This window comes from Ochotona princeps, chromosome 20 (assembly GCF_030435755.1).
Source record: "Ochotona princeps isolate mOchPri1 chromosome 20, mOchPri1.hap1, whole genome shotgun sequence".
Lineage (NCBI taxonomy): Eukaryota > Metazoa > Chordata > Mammalia > Lagomorpha > Ochotonidae > Ochotona > Ochotona princeps.
In genome coordinates this window covers 10,952,498-10,966,680 of record NC_080851.1, presented here as the reverse complement: position 1 = coordinate 10,966,680, position 14,183 = coordinate 10,952,498, and the positions used below count along the sequence as shown (strand labels likewise).

General features: G+C 40.0%; 1 protein-coding gene across 5 annotated transcripts in view; it reads left to right on the top strand.

Annotated features, from left to right (window-relative positions):
- SGCE (sarcoglycan epsilon) overlaps positions 1-14,183 on the top strand; it is a 65,423-nt gene that overhangs the window by 34,655 nt on the left and 16,585 nt on the right. For all 5 annotated transcript variants that reach the window (XM_036493669.2, XM_036493674.2, XM_036493672.2 and 2 more), the window contains 2 exons: positions 3,309-3,507; positions 13,252-13,414. In XM_036493669.2, the coding sequence (XP_036349562.2) occupies positions 3,309-3,507; positions 13,252-13,414 (362 nt within the window). The remainder of the gene's footprint in view (positions 1-3,308; positions 3,508-13,251; positions 13,415-14,183) is intronic.

Sequence of the window (14,183 nt, the reverse complement as noted above, 5' to 3'; positions counted from 1 at the left end):
TATGAAGGTGTGCTGACGAGGGATCAGGAATGCGTGAGTTTGGGAGCCTGGACTTTGACTCTTGCCTTTTATGTAGGGATTAGTGGGTCCAAGTAATTTGAAAAATCCCAGAACTAAAGGTCATGCATTTGTCCTTGCCGGCCCAGAGAGAATGAATATGCCCTAGGATATACATTGTTGAGCGGGGCCTGCACTCACACTGTTTGTGCCTGATCAGATTGAGGAAAACAGATAATCAAAGTTGTATACCAGGGTAATCATGCTCTGTCCAGCTCCCTGCCCAGCTGTCTCTGGTTTGGAGAGACCTACTGGGAAATTAGTCATGTGGTCTCACACTGACATGGAGCTCTAGGAGAGTACATGAAGTGATTCTCTAAATTGGATTTAGCGCCCGCGAGGCTTGCCACCAATCTGTTGGCCTACTGTTCTCTTGGCCTCTGTGACTTCCAAATATAGCCAACGTGGGATTTCCCCAGAGTTAGAAAGCCGCAGTGAATCATCTCTGGGATGCCTGGCAGCAGCTCTTGGCGGGGTAGACTGCAGGCAGCTGCATAGCCCAGTGCCGCCAAGGGGCGTGGCAGCAGCGACAGGCTTCGCAGCAGGTCTCAGAGAGGGAGCCAAGAAGCCGAATCACATGGATTCAGAAAGGCCAAATAACAGTGCTCCAGAAAAGTAGCACTCACTGTCGGAACAAAGTTTTACAGACTTCATAACAGTGAACAAGATGAATAGGTTGATTTCCAGCATATTGAAAAACTGTTTGGTGCTACTTATAAATGTGATGTTATTTATTGCCAAGAAGCCCTTCTTCACCACACATTTCTACGTGATTATTTCCAGGTATGGAGAATAATGTAGCATGATTAAACTACCTTTTTTTTCTGCATAAGGCAGGAACTATATTTGTAACAGGACATTTGTCTGTATAAAAAAATATCTGAACATTCGAAGATGGCAGTTGGGATATCCATTAACCCGATCTAGATGCATGAGAAGGCCAAGCATTGACCATGTAGGAGATAAGAAAGGGGATTTCCGTGGTTAGGGTCTCCATGAAGCACGTCTTTTGGAAGAACTGACCGTGCTCCTATTCACAATCTTAAAGGCAGAATTTCTCTCCCACCTGCATCTCTGGCATCCTATGTCTCTTTAATATAAAAGTGGCTTCAAAAGAATTGAGGTCACTAGATTCTAGGTACTCATTCTTAAATTTGTTATTTTGATCTGTTTATTTTTTAAAATTTATCTATTTCTATTGCAAAATCAGATTTTACAAAGAGAAGGAGAAACAGAAAAAGATCTTCTGACCACTGGTTCATGTGACCCCAAGTGACCACAATGGCTGGAGCTGAGCTGATCCAAAGCCAGAGGCCAGGAGTTTCTTTTGGGTCTCCCACATGGGTACAGGGTCCCAAGGCTTTAGGCCATCCTCTGCTGTTTTCCCAGGCTACAAGCAAGGAGCTGGAAGGAAAGTGGAATAGCCGGGATCCCATATGGGATCCTGGTGTGTGCAAAGTGAGGATTTAGCCACTGAATCATCACACTGGGCCCTGTTTTTATTTATTGAATAGAAATAGAAGGCATTACAGAGACAAGTTTTTTTTTTTAATCAGAAGATATACAAAAGGGTCATGTTGAACCCTTTACATCTGTACAGAGTAGGAATATTTTCTCATTTTTTTAAAGTAAGATTTCAGAACATCAGCCTTTTCTCCTCTAAGAACTAAAGTTTCATATTTTCTGATCTTATCATGTGTTGGGAACTCTGCAGAATGTTTTTATACATGATGTCTTCTTGCATAGATAAAAGTCAATGGAGGAAGTTCAAATTACATCATGTTCCTGGCCCCTCCAAAGATAAACCCCCTCCGTTTGGAGAGATGGGGAAAAGACAGAGCATCCTTTTCTCTAGAGAATATTAAATGTTGCTATTTACCTAACTCCCTTAACTTTGCTTGTCTCCCAGTCAACAGTTTTAAAGCAAAGTAACCCTTATTACAGCAGCACTACTAAATAGAATCTATTCTTAATCTAGGTAACAATTAGAATATAGGAAATGATGGTTAATAGTTCAAGAACGGCACTTGTGAAGTTGAAATTATTTATTTAGATTTTCTAATATTGAGGATCTGATTTTGACATAGCATTGGGTCACAACATTTTGAAGTATTTAAAAGAAAATTTTGGAGAGACGTTTGGAGGGAAACAGCTAAATAATCTCTTACCAGTGTGAGATGTAGAGTTGTATGAGATCCCTTTGTCATTTTCCTGAAATATTCTGTTATACGTGTCCTGGCGGCATGGCCTAGCAGCTAAAGTCCTCGCCTTGAATGCACCAGGATCCCATATGGGTGCCGGTTCTAATCCCGGCAGCTCCACTTCCCATCCAGCTCCCTGCTTGTGGCCAGGGAAAGCAGTCGACGACGGCCCAATGCATTGGGACACTGCACCCGCGTGGGAGACCCGGAAGAGGTTCCTGGTTCCCAGCTTCGGATTGTCGCAGCACTGGCCATTGCGGTCACTTGGGGAGTGAATCATTGGACGGAAGATCTTCCTCTCTGTCTCTCCTCTCTGTATATCTGACTTTGTAATAAAAATAAATAAATCTTTAAAAAATATTCTATTATACAGCGATCAGAATAGAATTGCTCTTATTTTTTTGAATTTTATTGAACATATAATCAACACTTTTGTGAGTATATTTATATTATAAATTGAAAATTTAGGTTAAGCTTTTCCTCCAGTTTTGGCCAAATCTCAGAATTGCCCTGCTGAACCCTGGATTTTGTTATGTTGTGGATAAAGCTCTATGCACACTCTGCTTTATTTTTAGATATACTCCTTGGAATGCCTATGACATCATCCAGTCATTTCTCAGTGCCAGTAAGGGCTAGGCTCCAGGACCCTACCTCAGATACTAAATTCTGCAGATGCTAAATTCACATAGAAAAGTATAATGTGTACGTGTGAGCCTTACACATCTTTCCACATATTAAAAATCATTTCTAGATTAGTTGTGGCACATAATACAGTGTAAATCAGTGTTGTGTTGTTAAGTGGGTAATGACAAGAAAAAAATCTGCACATGCTCAGGACAAGTGATTTTTTGGTTTTCCCCCGAATATTGTCGATCTCCAGTTGGCTTAGTCCAGAGAGGCAGCATGCACACATCCCAACAGCTACCTGTGTCTCACTCTCTCTGCTGCCAGGAACATGAGTAGATTGAACCAAACTCAAATTGTTCTTTTGTTTCTCTTGTAAAAGACTACTTCATTAAATATATACATGCCCTTTTCCACCAAAATTAGACTTCCCGTTGCCATATCAGGCAGAATTCTTCATAAAAAATATGAACGTGGAAGAGATGTTGGCCAGTGAGGTTCTTGGAGACTTTCTTGGGGCAGTGAAAAATGTGTGGCAGCCAGAGCGACTGAATGCCATCAACATCACGTCGGCTCTGGACAGGGGTGGCCGTGTGCCGCTTCCCATCAACAACATGAAGGAGGGGTAAGCAGACCTTCATCTGGTGCCTTAACTCTTGATTCTTTACGGTGGTGATTTTATCAGACTTGGAGGTGGAAGATGGGCTATTGCATTTTATTTTTTAATAAAAAATAGATTTTATGAAGATATGCACAGCCTGACAACTTTCTGAGTGGAGAAAGTGTGAGTGTTAATCGTTCTTCACATCTCGGGCTCCAGAACCAATGAACCTAAGTGTAGATCAGCATCAACATCCTAAATTACAGCACTAGGTCTGTAGTACTGTATCTTCCCCCAGAGAAAGCTGATCATTTAACGCCATGGCTTTCAAAGGAAATTGATGCCCCAGTTATCAGCTGCAGAAGGGTGCACCAACGGCTGTAAATTTATTCTAGGAAACTGTGTCTTCGCCTTGAACATTCTTTCCACCATGTGTTGGTGACGGATGCCTGGAGTGGATTTGAAAACCGTTCCTGTGGCATGAGAGCCCAAAGCCTGACTTATCACTCACAGTGCAGGTGACATTGGGCAAATGCTAAGCTCCTCTGTGCCTCAACTTGCTCAGCTGTCCCAGTGGGCACCCTACTCCCTCAGCGCTGTAACAGTAAGGATGACAACATGTTTGGAAGAGGTTTGACAATTCTCATGCAATACGAATGCCAAAGTAGGACAGGTATCCCTACAGAGATCAAGAAGGCCAGCCTGAGTCCATTGAAAGTATCAGTGTCAGCATCTCAAGGCGGATTTGCTTTCCCACCCTCATGCCCAACGCCATAAAGGTGCAAGATGTATTGCATAATATATCCCAACTTTCCAACTACTTCTTCGTCCATAACCCCAATAGCACTTGCATACAGTTGATATCTGGAGGTCACTAGGATTCCAGGATTAATAAAAAATTAAACGTAAGGGCTGCATGGCAGAGAAACTGACTAGAAATAAGAGTAAGGGTCCTAAGCACAGAAGTCTGAGAGTAGGCAGGAGCAGTGTAGGGGGCAAGGCAGGAAGCTATTTTTAATGTTAAGTGCAATGTTTTAATGTTAAGTCCAACTTAACATTTCTAGACTTAAATTTTCTCTTCTGTGTTACAGCAATGGATTTTGACAGCAGCCACATAGAAGCGCACATAGAAGTGCTTTGCAGAAAGCAGTTGCTTTATTTTTTCTTGTCTAGGTATGAATGTGTTGTTCCATTGGTGACATTTTCACTTCCAAGACGCGGGGTGGTCCTGTTCCCCACTGAGTAGTGAAAACAGGACTGTACAAGGGGTAGCTCTCATGAAAGCATGCTCTAAATAGGGTGTGTTTCCGAGAGCATTTGTGAACTGGTGTCTGCCACAGTTCACGCACTAAGACAATAAGCACATGACATTGGAGGAAGCAGGCACAAAAGCCAGGCAATCAGTACAGCTCTCAGTAGGCAGCGTTTTATTAGAGGGGAGAGGGTGTCACCCACTCTTGCTTGAGTAGTGTGTGTTCCATCTTTAGGCCCTGAAGTGAACTAAGTTGAACTAAGCAAACTAAGCAACCCTCTAAAGCAGACGCTGACCTAAGGCAGTGCCTCAACCAGGTGCAGCCAGAGGAGTGCCAGAAGAACATTATGAAGAACACAGATACGTTCCTGGCCTTCTGAATCTTGGAGCCCAGGGCTGGGCCTGAGCATGCGACTCTAAATTAAGAACAGAATTTTTGTCCTCTGGGTACTTGTTGGAGAATTCAATCATTAGCTGACTGACCCCCCAACACCTGCTAGAGAGCGGCATATGCTGTGAGATATTTGAGAGAGTCAGTGCTGTGGCATTTATTTAGACTCCTGTCTCAGATCCCATCCCAACTTGAAATGCTTTCCATGAGTTTTAATTTAATGTTAAGCCTTAACCTTTACAAAGTATTCATATGAGAAGTCTTTTAAAATAGCATTTCTATAAATTGTGCCCAATGCCAGCTCCATTGCTACAGCATCCTTATATATGGAGCAGTGAAATGAGAGCCTACTGGAGTAATAATTCAGAAGAAAAGTTTTTTCTTGAGGAGGATTTTGCATGGTTTCTTTAGTTGTCATAGAAGGTCATAGCAACGATCTTTAAAGTTTTACATTTAGAAATGAATCTGCCTGGTTCATCTCTGGTGACTTACTTCCTATTAAATGGAGTATGTCATGGCCTTTAATTCACTTAACACATATTTTTGCTTCTGTTTCCTTTTGAAAGTATTACAGGCTACAAGTCTTTTTCTTAACTAAAGTATTGAAAATATCAAGAAGTGGGAGCAGAGACAGCAAAGGACTCATAATCGTTGCTTTTCTAAAATCCAGCTTAAGTATGTATGCATAGACATGTACATGTTCATGTGTGTCAGACTTGTACTGAGCGCCTAATAAATAATCTGCTTAATGTATGCTGCAAGTGTTGGTCCTGGGTTCGATTTAAGGAACAAAAACTCCTTGAGATGTTTTGCTGTTATCTGACAGCCTCAGTGTACTCACTGCTGATTTTTTCTGTACTTGATCTGTGTAGTCAGATAAGCAGCATGTGACGGAGTTGCTCTCCGGAGCAGACCTCTGGCTAAACCTGAGGGACCCGTAAATGTCAGGCATCAGGAACCCACTCCCCAGCGTCCCTGCTGCTGTCTGTCCTGATAAGCATTGTTTTCATTTCTGCAGAACTCACTGACAGCTTTCAAACTTCTAAATCAAACAGAAGGCAATTATAAAGATTGACTTCAAAGTGAGTAAGTTTCTACAAAGGGAGGCTGAGCCCTCTGAAAAAGATTCATTTTCGCTTGCCGGACCTATAACCCAAAGCAACTGGCCATCTCTGGGTCTGGTCTCAGTGCTGCATTTGCTCTTGAAACCCAGCCAGGGGCTGAGGATGCGTGGATGTATTTAGCCTGGGATAAAGCTGGTGGAAAGGGGGGCAGGTTCACATTTCACTCTAGGCATGTCCTAGCCGCCAGCCACGGTTGAATGATGTGGTGTAAATGGTGACTCTGAAGGGAATGATGGGGTGTGAGGATTAAAGAATATACTCACTTTTCATAAGAGATTGTCAAACCTACCACTGTTTCCTCTGGGCACCAAAGCATGTAGATTTAACCTCAACCAACAACAGAGAATTGTAGTTTATTCTTGAGATCCTGTCACAAAGTACTCTCTCAGATTAATTGTGTAGTTTTCATCTACATCAAAGTCATCAGTAGAAAGTTACACTTGAGGAAGTACAAATCCATGATGAGCAGCATGAGTCTGATGGCAAGGCATGATCCTGAGGGTTCTGAATTTGTTGCCATCTTTGGTGACTCACAGATTTGCCCTTTATGCCTTAACAATGTCCTTCCTGTATGTTAGCTGTAAATATCATTTCCTTTGTGAAATGATGCTGATCTGAGATAGGAATTCTTGATAATATTGGTCTTTAATAAAAAATGGAAACCCGTGTCAGTCCATTTTTTTTATTACAAAACTAATCATCAAAATCAATACAGCCTCTCTAAATTATGTCATTTTTCTTTCATAGATTAACATTTATTAGTAGCTCAAAGAGAAAATGCTATGAATTGGGGCACAGCACTTTAAAAAATGCAGTTGATACAGTTTTCTAGATACTGGGCAAATAATCATTCACATCAATGCCGTGTGTAAGACGTGAGGTATTCCCAGAGCGAGCAGCTTCACGTCAGCTGTGCTCAGAAAGGGCTCAGAGAGCAAGGGAAGCTCAAACTGAGTTAAAGGGAAGAACACACGGGTGCCTGTGACAGAGGCCCTGGGTGGAGCCTGTGCTGCCGGCTTGAGCCTGGCCTGCTTCTGGCTGCTGGAGGTATTTAGAGAGCAAGTCATCAGAAAGCAAAATTCTCTCTCTCTCTCTCTCACACGCCTCACTTTCAAATAAAAATAAGCATTAAACATGGAGAGAGAGAGAGGTGGCCATGACAACCTTGTACATGTAAAAAGACTTGGGAGGAAGCTAGACATGATAGTGAGACCAGATCGTTTGGGCGCTTGCATGCCGAGACAGTGGTCCAGCTTTCATCCTGATGGAGAGCATCGGGGAAAGTCTGAGTGGAGGGAGCACAGCGTGGAGATGGGGTTGGGCTTGAGGGGCCTGGCAGCGTTTGTGCTCCCTGTCAGAAGCATGAACTCAAGGAAAAGAAGTTTTGCACTGGGTGTCAGTGAGACATTCGGGTGCAGAAGCCATTGTCAGACTCCCTCTCTAGCATCTACTTTTTTTCCCCCTTTTTTGATTGGAATGTGAGAAAGTTCGGTGGAAAACCGCTATGCTTCGGATTCTAACAGTTATTCTGTCAGTTTTTCAGTTTTTCCCTAGTTGTTGGTTACTTTTCCATTTATTTCATGTGGCAATGAAGTTAGGCCTTTATTTTTCACCATAGTTTCTGATTGTTTCACTGCAGATATGTACAGGATAAAAGAAGTGGAGTGGAGTGAAAGGAGGAAGCGTGGGACTGCTGGTCTTGAGAGCTCAAGATTCCCGGGCAACATGTAGCCCTCGTGGGCACATTATCTCAGTTGTTTTCTGTCTCCTAATTACAACAAAATAAAGAATAAAATACATTAATTAGTGGAATGATTGAAAGAAATATGATTACTGGACACATGTATCTAGTTATTACTGAAAAACGAGTTTTGGTTTAAATTATTTGCCCATTGCTTGGTTCATCCCATTATATGTTTTTCAAAAAATATGCATTTGTTTGAAAGTCAGTTATAAGAGAGGAGGAAAGAGAGAGATTTGATTTGCTGGTTCACTCCCCAATGGCCACAAAAGACCAGAGCTTGACCAGGCCCATGCCACAAGCCTGGAACTCCTTCTAGGTTTCGTACATGAGTGACATTACCCAACCTTCACTGCTTTTCCAGGTACATTATTGTTAGGGAACTGGATTAGAAGTGGAACAACTGGGACTTGAACTGACACTCATATAGGGTACTATTGTTACAGGCAGTGGTTTAAACATTGTGCACAATGCTGGTGACTTCACATTGTATGTTTAAAGATCTCAGTATATATAGTTTGCCTCATAGATGGAAATTCAGTTGTTTAAACTAGGAAGAAAATATTCTTCATAAGAAACACTTTTGTGTGGCTTACTTTAATTCCTAATATTCTGAAGTATTATGTTCTGTTACCATTAATGTGATCTGTTTACACATACTTTAAATTTTGAAAACATCAGCCGAGGTCAGAAAGATAGAGATTGTTTTTATTTCCCCTTACACAAAATTTTAGAGTTCATTATCTCAAAAATCTACCTAATAAAAAAGATTTATAAAAAAAAATAAGATTAGTTGTATACTCTACAATTAGTGCTACATATCAATTAGTGCTACATATGACCTCATGCTAAATTAACTAGTTAAAAAATGTTCAAACTTACTGATTCTACACAAGAAATAATACACTTCTTTATATCCATTAGCAAGATCCAGTATCTATTGTTTTTAAGCCTGACATTTGTGTTCTGCATGTGTTTTTAAAACTGTTTTAAATGTCATTCATTCATTTAGTACACAGCTTTCTGGGGAATATGGGGAAAGAATGGGTGATGGGGAACCATGCAGGGGCTGTGGTTCATTCCCCTTTAGGTGACAGAGCTAGAAGTTGCACCAGGGCACGAGGGGATGGGACAAAGTGGACATGCGTGTGAGCAGAGTTATTTCAGGCCAATGTCAGAGAAAGATGATGGATTGAATAAATGGAGACAAGGAGAAGAGTCAAAGATGATGGTGTTTGAATTCAGTTGAGCATCTGGGAATGCCAATCACTGAGAGAAGATGGAAGGAGGAACAGGTGGAGGTGGGGTGGGGTGACGATGAGCTCAGCTTGGAACATATTAAGTTTGAGAAGTTTATGGGTCGTCCAAGCAGAGATGAAAGGCGTTTGGCAGTGTGTGTTGACTGTCATAAAAATGTTTCCACTTCTAGGCATCTCTTTCAAGATTGTAACATTAAGGAATATGCAGAGATTGTCTTCACAATATTATTTATAACATCAAAAAATTGGAAGCAACTGTATGTCCAACTCTGAAGTAATTGCTGAATAAATCATGTGCACTTTAAAAATTACATTGCCATAAAACTATAATTACAAAGGCTACAATATGAAAGATGCTCATGATGTATTAAGTGAAAAAGCAAGATGCGAAATTATATTTTAGAGAGGATTGCAATTAGGTTAAAACATATGCGTTTGAAAAATATTCTGCAAGGTACATTGGAAAATGAAAATAGTTTTTCTGGCAATATAAATGTGTTCTGTTTTTATATCCCAAGTTTTCTGTAATGTTTTTATATTGCTTTTTTAATTTAAGGAAAAACATTTGAAAGCACCAAAAACTCTTATGCCCATTTTTATTATCTTTAAGTGAATTAATTTAAAACCTCACTAATTGCAAATGCAAATCACTATCATGTTTAAGCAAGAAGGCCATTAACAGTTGTAAGAAATACTCATTTTGTCTCTGTGTTTACAAATATATTTCAGAGTTATCAAGACAAAATATAGTGCTGGCGAGACAGTTAATAAGGGGATGAAAATCAGCATTACATGATGCTTGAAAGTAATAATTTATTTTAAAAGGACTATGATCATTTAAAGGACTACTGATCATTTCAATACTGTACCAACAGTTTTTCCTATTTACTTCTGAAATTTTAGTGTGATATTTATTTTCAGTCAATCTCGCACTCCTTGTTTCCTTAAAGTAGCCTAATTTTTCTTAAACGCTTGCGTACGAATGCTAAACCTTTCTGGACGTGTGATGTGCAGAACTAGTGCAATGATTTGGTTGTGCCCTGTTGCACAATTGCCTTTGTGGCCTTGACCTTGACTTTATGCTCCCCTCAACTTGATTTTGGATTTTTACGACTGGTGAACCTGCACTGGCACATCATTATTTCTCACAGTTCTTAGGTTGCATTAGGTTTCACTCTGTGTTGTACGTAGTGCAGGTCTGTACAAATGGACAATCACGGTTGTCTACCATTGTGGCACAGAGTGGTTTCCCAGCTCTCAAGATCACCCATATCCTCGTCTGCTCCTCTTGCCTCCATAGAGCCCCTGACATCTTTTTCCTGACTGCATAGTTTTCTTTTCCTCATGACCTCATTTAGTTGGAATCATACAGTATGCAGGCTTTTCAGCTTGGCTTTCTTCACTTAATACGCATACACCTGTCTCCCAGCTCTTCACATCTTCTTGGAGCATGGTAGCAAGTTCATATTTCAGCACTGAGTAATATTGCATACTGTGGATGTGCCCCACTTGATTAGTCATTCATGCACTGAAGGACATCTTGATCGTCTGTAAGCTTTAATAATTATGGATACAGCTGCTATACACAGTCACAGTTATAAATTTATTTCTAGGTACTACCTTGTACCTCCCTCCCAATTTTGATAAGTAATGGTTTCATTTTCATATAGTTCATTAATATTCTTAAAGTATCGTTTTAAACTTGTATGTTTTATAGTCTAAATGTTGGTGAATGTTCTTTGACCTTGAGAAGAGTGAATATTCTGGTACTGTTGTATACAATAGTCTATAAAGGTCTGTTAAAACAGGTGACGTTGGTGTTCAATTCAACTACGTCTTTGCTGGTTTTCTGCCCACTGAGTGGTATTGATTTTGATACAAATGATACAGGAATCTCCAACTAGGATAATGGATTCTCTGTTTTCTCCTTGCGATTCTATCAGTTTTTTCCTCCTGTATTTGTTTTGTAAAGATTTATTTTCTTTATTTTTTTGAAAGGAAGAGTTACAGAAAGAAGGAAAGACAAGGAGATCTTCCATCTGCTGGTTCACTCTCCAAATGATAGCTGGACTGATTGTGCAAAAACCCTGGTCTGATCCAGATGGCCTCTAGTAAGGCAGTGGTGAATGGAGAGGTAGAGGAAGCAATCCATGATCCAGTGATTGCTTCTCAGTCTTGATATGAACCTGTGCCTATTAACTGTCAACTTCACATTTACTTCTCATCCTGTGCCTTTAGGTGGAGTGGGATGGGTAGAGTGGCCTGAAGTTGGCACATGGAAGGATAGAGCTGTGGTGAGGTATTTCCTTTCCCCTAAGGGCAGTGGGGCTCTGAAATAACCCAGCCCACTGGGCTCTGGTTGAAGTGTTTTCAAAAGACAGGTTTTTATTAAGTGGAACAGAATGTTCCTCTGTATTCTAAATGGTTCTTTTTTCTCTCCCCCTGCTGGAGGCAGTAAGGAATTGTTCTCTGATACTGTAAGAACCTGCTAGATCACCAGCAGATGAAACCCATATCCCACTGGCATTCCCAACTCACACTTGGCCATACTGCTCACAGTTCAACTACAGTTTTCCTTCATGAGCATTGGTTCTCTTAGAGGCTTCAGTGGTCAAGTTTTTTGCCAGCTAATTCTGATTCTGTGTGTCTATCAATCTTGACAATATTGGGGACAGCAGTTTGTCATCTGTTCTCATTTCTCTACTTCTCATTTGTACACCTTTTCACCTCTTGAAAGGATGGACTGTTTGTTTGCCAGCTTCCATCGTCGACCAGAAACTGGAAATAATCCTCATCGGTTTATTTTGAGCAAATTTTGTATATGGTGTGAGGCGGGGGCTCATCTTCCTTCTTTATAATGTGGATAACTAGTTGTTCCAGCACTATTAGTTCTAGAAACTGTTGCTTTTTTCTTTTGAGTTGTCATGGTGCCCATGATGATAATCAGTTTACTGAATTTGAGACTTATGTGATCTGCTTTGTATTCCACTGAGCAGTGTCACACCTGGGCCAGTATCACACTGTCTTACAGAGATGAGTACATTTTCAAGTTGGGAATTGGTTTTAAGTTTTTTCTCAGGCAAGAGTTTTTGGTTTGTTGTTTGATTAGTTCTTCTTGGTCTCTTGAATTTTAATATGAATTTTAGGATCAGTCTGTCAATTTTAACAAGGAAGGAGCTAGAATTTTAATGGCTTTATTCCCTTTTTCAAATAGTGATAGCATTCTAAATATTTATTTAAAGAAACTTCTTGCTTTTCTACACTTTTTGAAAAGTCAATGAAATTCCTGTCTTTTCAAGCTACTCTGCCATAATTTAAAGACACTGCAACTTTCCTTCCCTCCCCCCCACCCCCGGTTTTTTTTGGGTTGTTGTTAAATCTTACTGCTAGGTAAAGTTTTTGTCCCCCACAAATGCTAACTTACACACCAATTTTGTTCACCGTGTTTTTGTTTACCAAACAATAGTTTTCCCTTTCTATTGGCTTATATAGAAGATTGAGTTGCCTCTTAAAGAAATACCAAGTATATTAGAGATTTTTCTTAGAAAATTTCACAACTGTTGAGTTAAATAGCAGTATCTACCTTGAGGTCCATACCTTTGGGGATGTAATTTCACAATCCTATTACTTAGGGACAAAGTTATTTTCTAAGAAATTTACACTAAGATTTTTTAAAAATATGGTAGTCTGCCAATTGTTGTAATCAGAACATGGTACATGATTTGCTTGAATGAAATACGATGTCCAAACATTTCTGAAAATTAACTGGAAAAAAAGAGTATCCTGTATACCAAAGAACACAGTAAATGTTGGTTGAATAAAGCAACGAATGAGAAGAAGCCCCTCCATGAATCACTGCTTTTAAAGCCTAGGTTCCTACCTTAAGGGTGATTCTGACTAATCCCTCAATTCAGAAGGGCAAATCCTGCATTCGGAGTGGATTGTTTTTCAGTGTTTTCAATTTTCTTAAAGGATAACTTGAGAGTTTTACATTTTTACAGTGTTTATGTCATGGTTGGTGCCGATGTTCCATTTTCTTCTTGTTTACGAGAAGTTGAAAATCCACAGAACCAGTTGAGATGCAGTCAAGAAATGGAACCTGTTATAACATGTGATAAAAAATTTCGTACTCAGTTTTACATCGATTGGTGCAAAATTTCTTTGGTGAGTTTTTGTTTTATTTTGCTTTTGTAAATACAATTAGGATTGATGTGTCTGGTGATAACATTTGACTAAAACCTGAACTGCTTTTAGGAACAAATCCTGGGTTTACTTTGTTAATGGCAGCTGACTTCCTTTGCCCATAAGGCTTTGCTAAATTCGTTGACGGTGCATCTTTTCAGGAAAGAGTATCTCCACCTGTGTACTCATTTTACCCTTGATTAGTTGCTAGGACTGGATTAGCGTGGCAGGTGGTCCCAGTGAGTCTCCTGGACACCCAGGTGGCTGTTAAGTCATCAGGAACAATCGCATACATGCGATAAGTGCAGACACGCTCTTCCTCCACATGCTGTTGCTACCCGACGTTAGAAAGAGAGCCTGAAGTGCACTAATGAAGCTGAAAGCAAGGCAGCATAATGCTGTGGTCCAGTGTCCTGGAAACTCAAATTGTAGGCAAAGTTCCAGAGATAAGAAACAATTCCAAATGAGAAAGTTTAAAATTTTACCCGCGGTGTCATGAATAAATTCATAAACGTTAAATTATTTCTAAGGTACCTTTTAATTTTCATGCTACAACGATTAAGAAAAATGTAATATTTTCTATAAAAATGATATGTGCAGTGTTTTCCATACATTAGTATTATGCATCTATATGTAATATTTTATATCTGTGATTTGAAAGATAGGAAAGTTGTTTGAATTCTTTTAATGACTTTCAACTTTAAATTCTGCCAAACATAATTGGTGTTGAGTGACTTAGCCCCAACTTTAA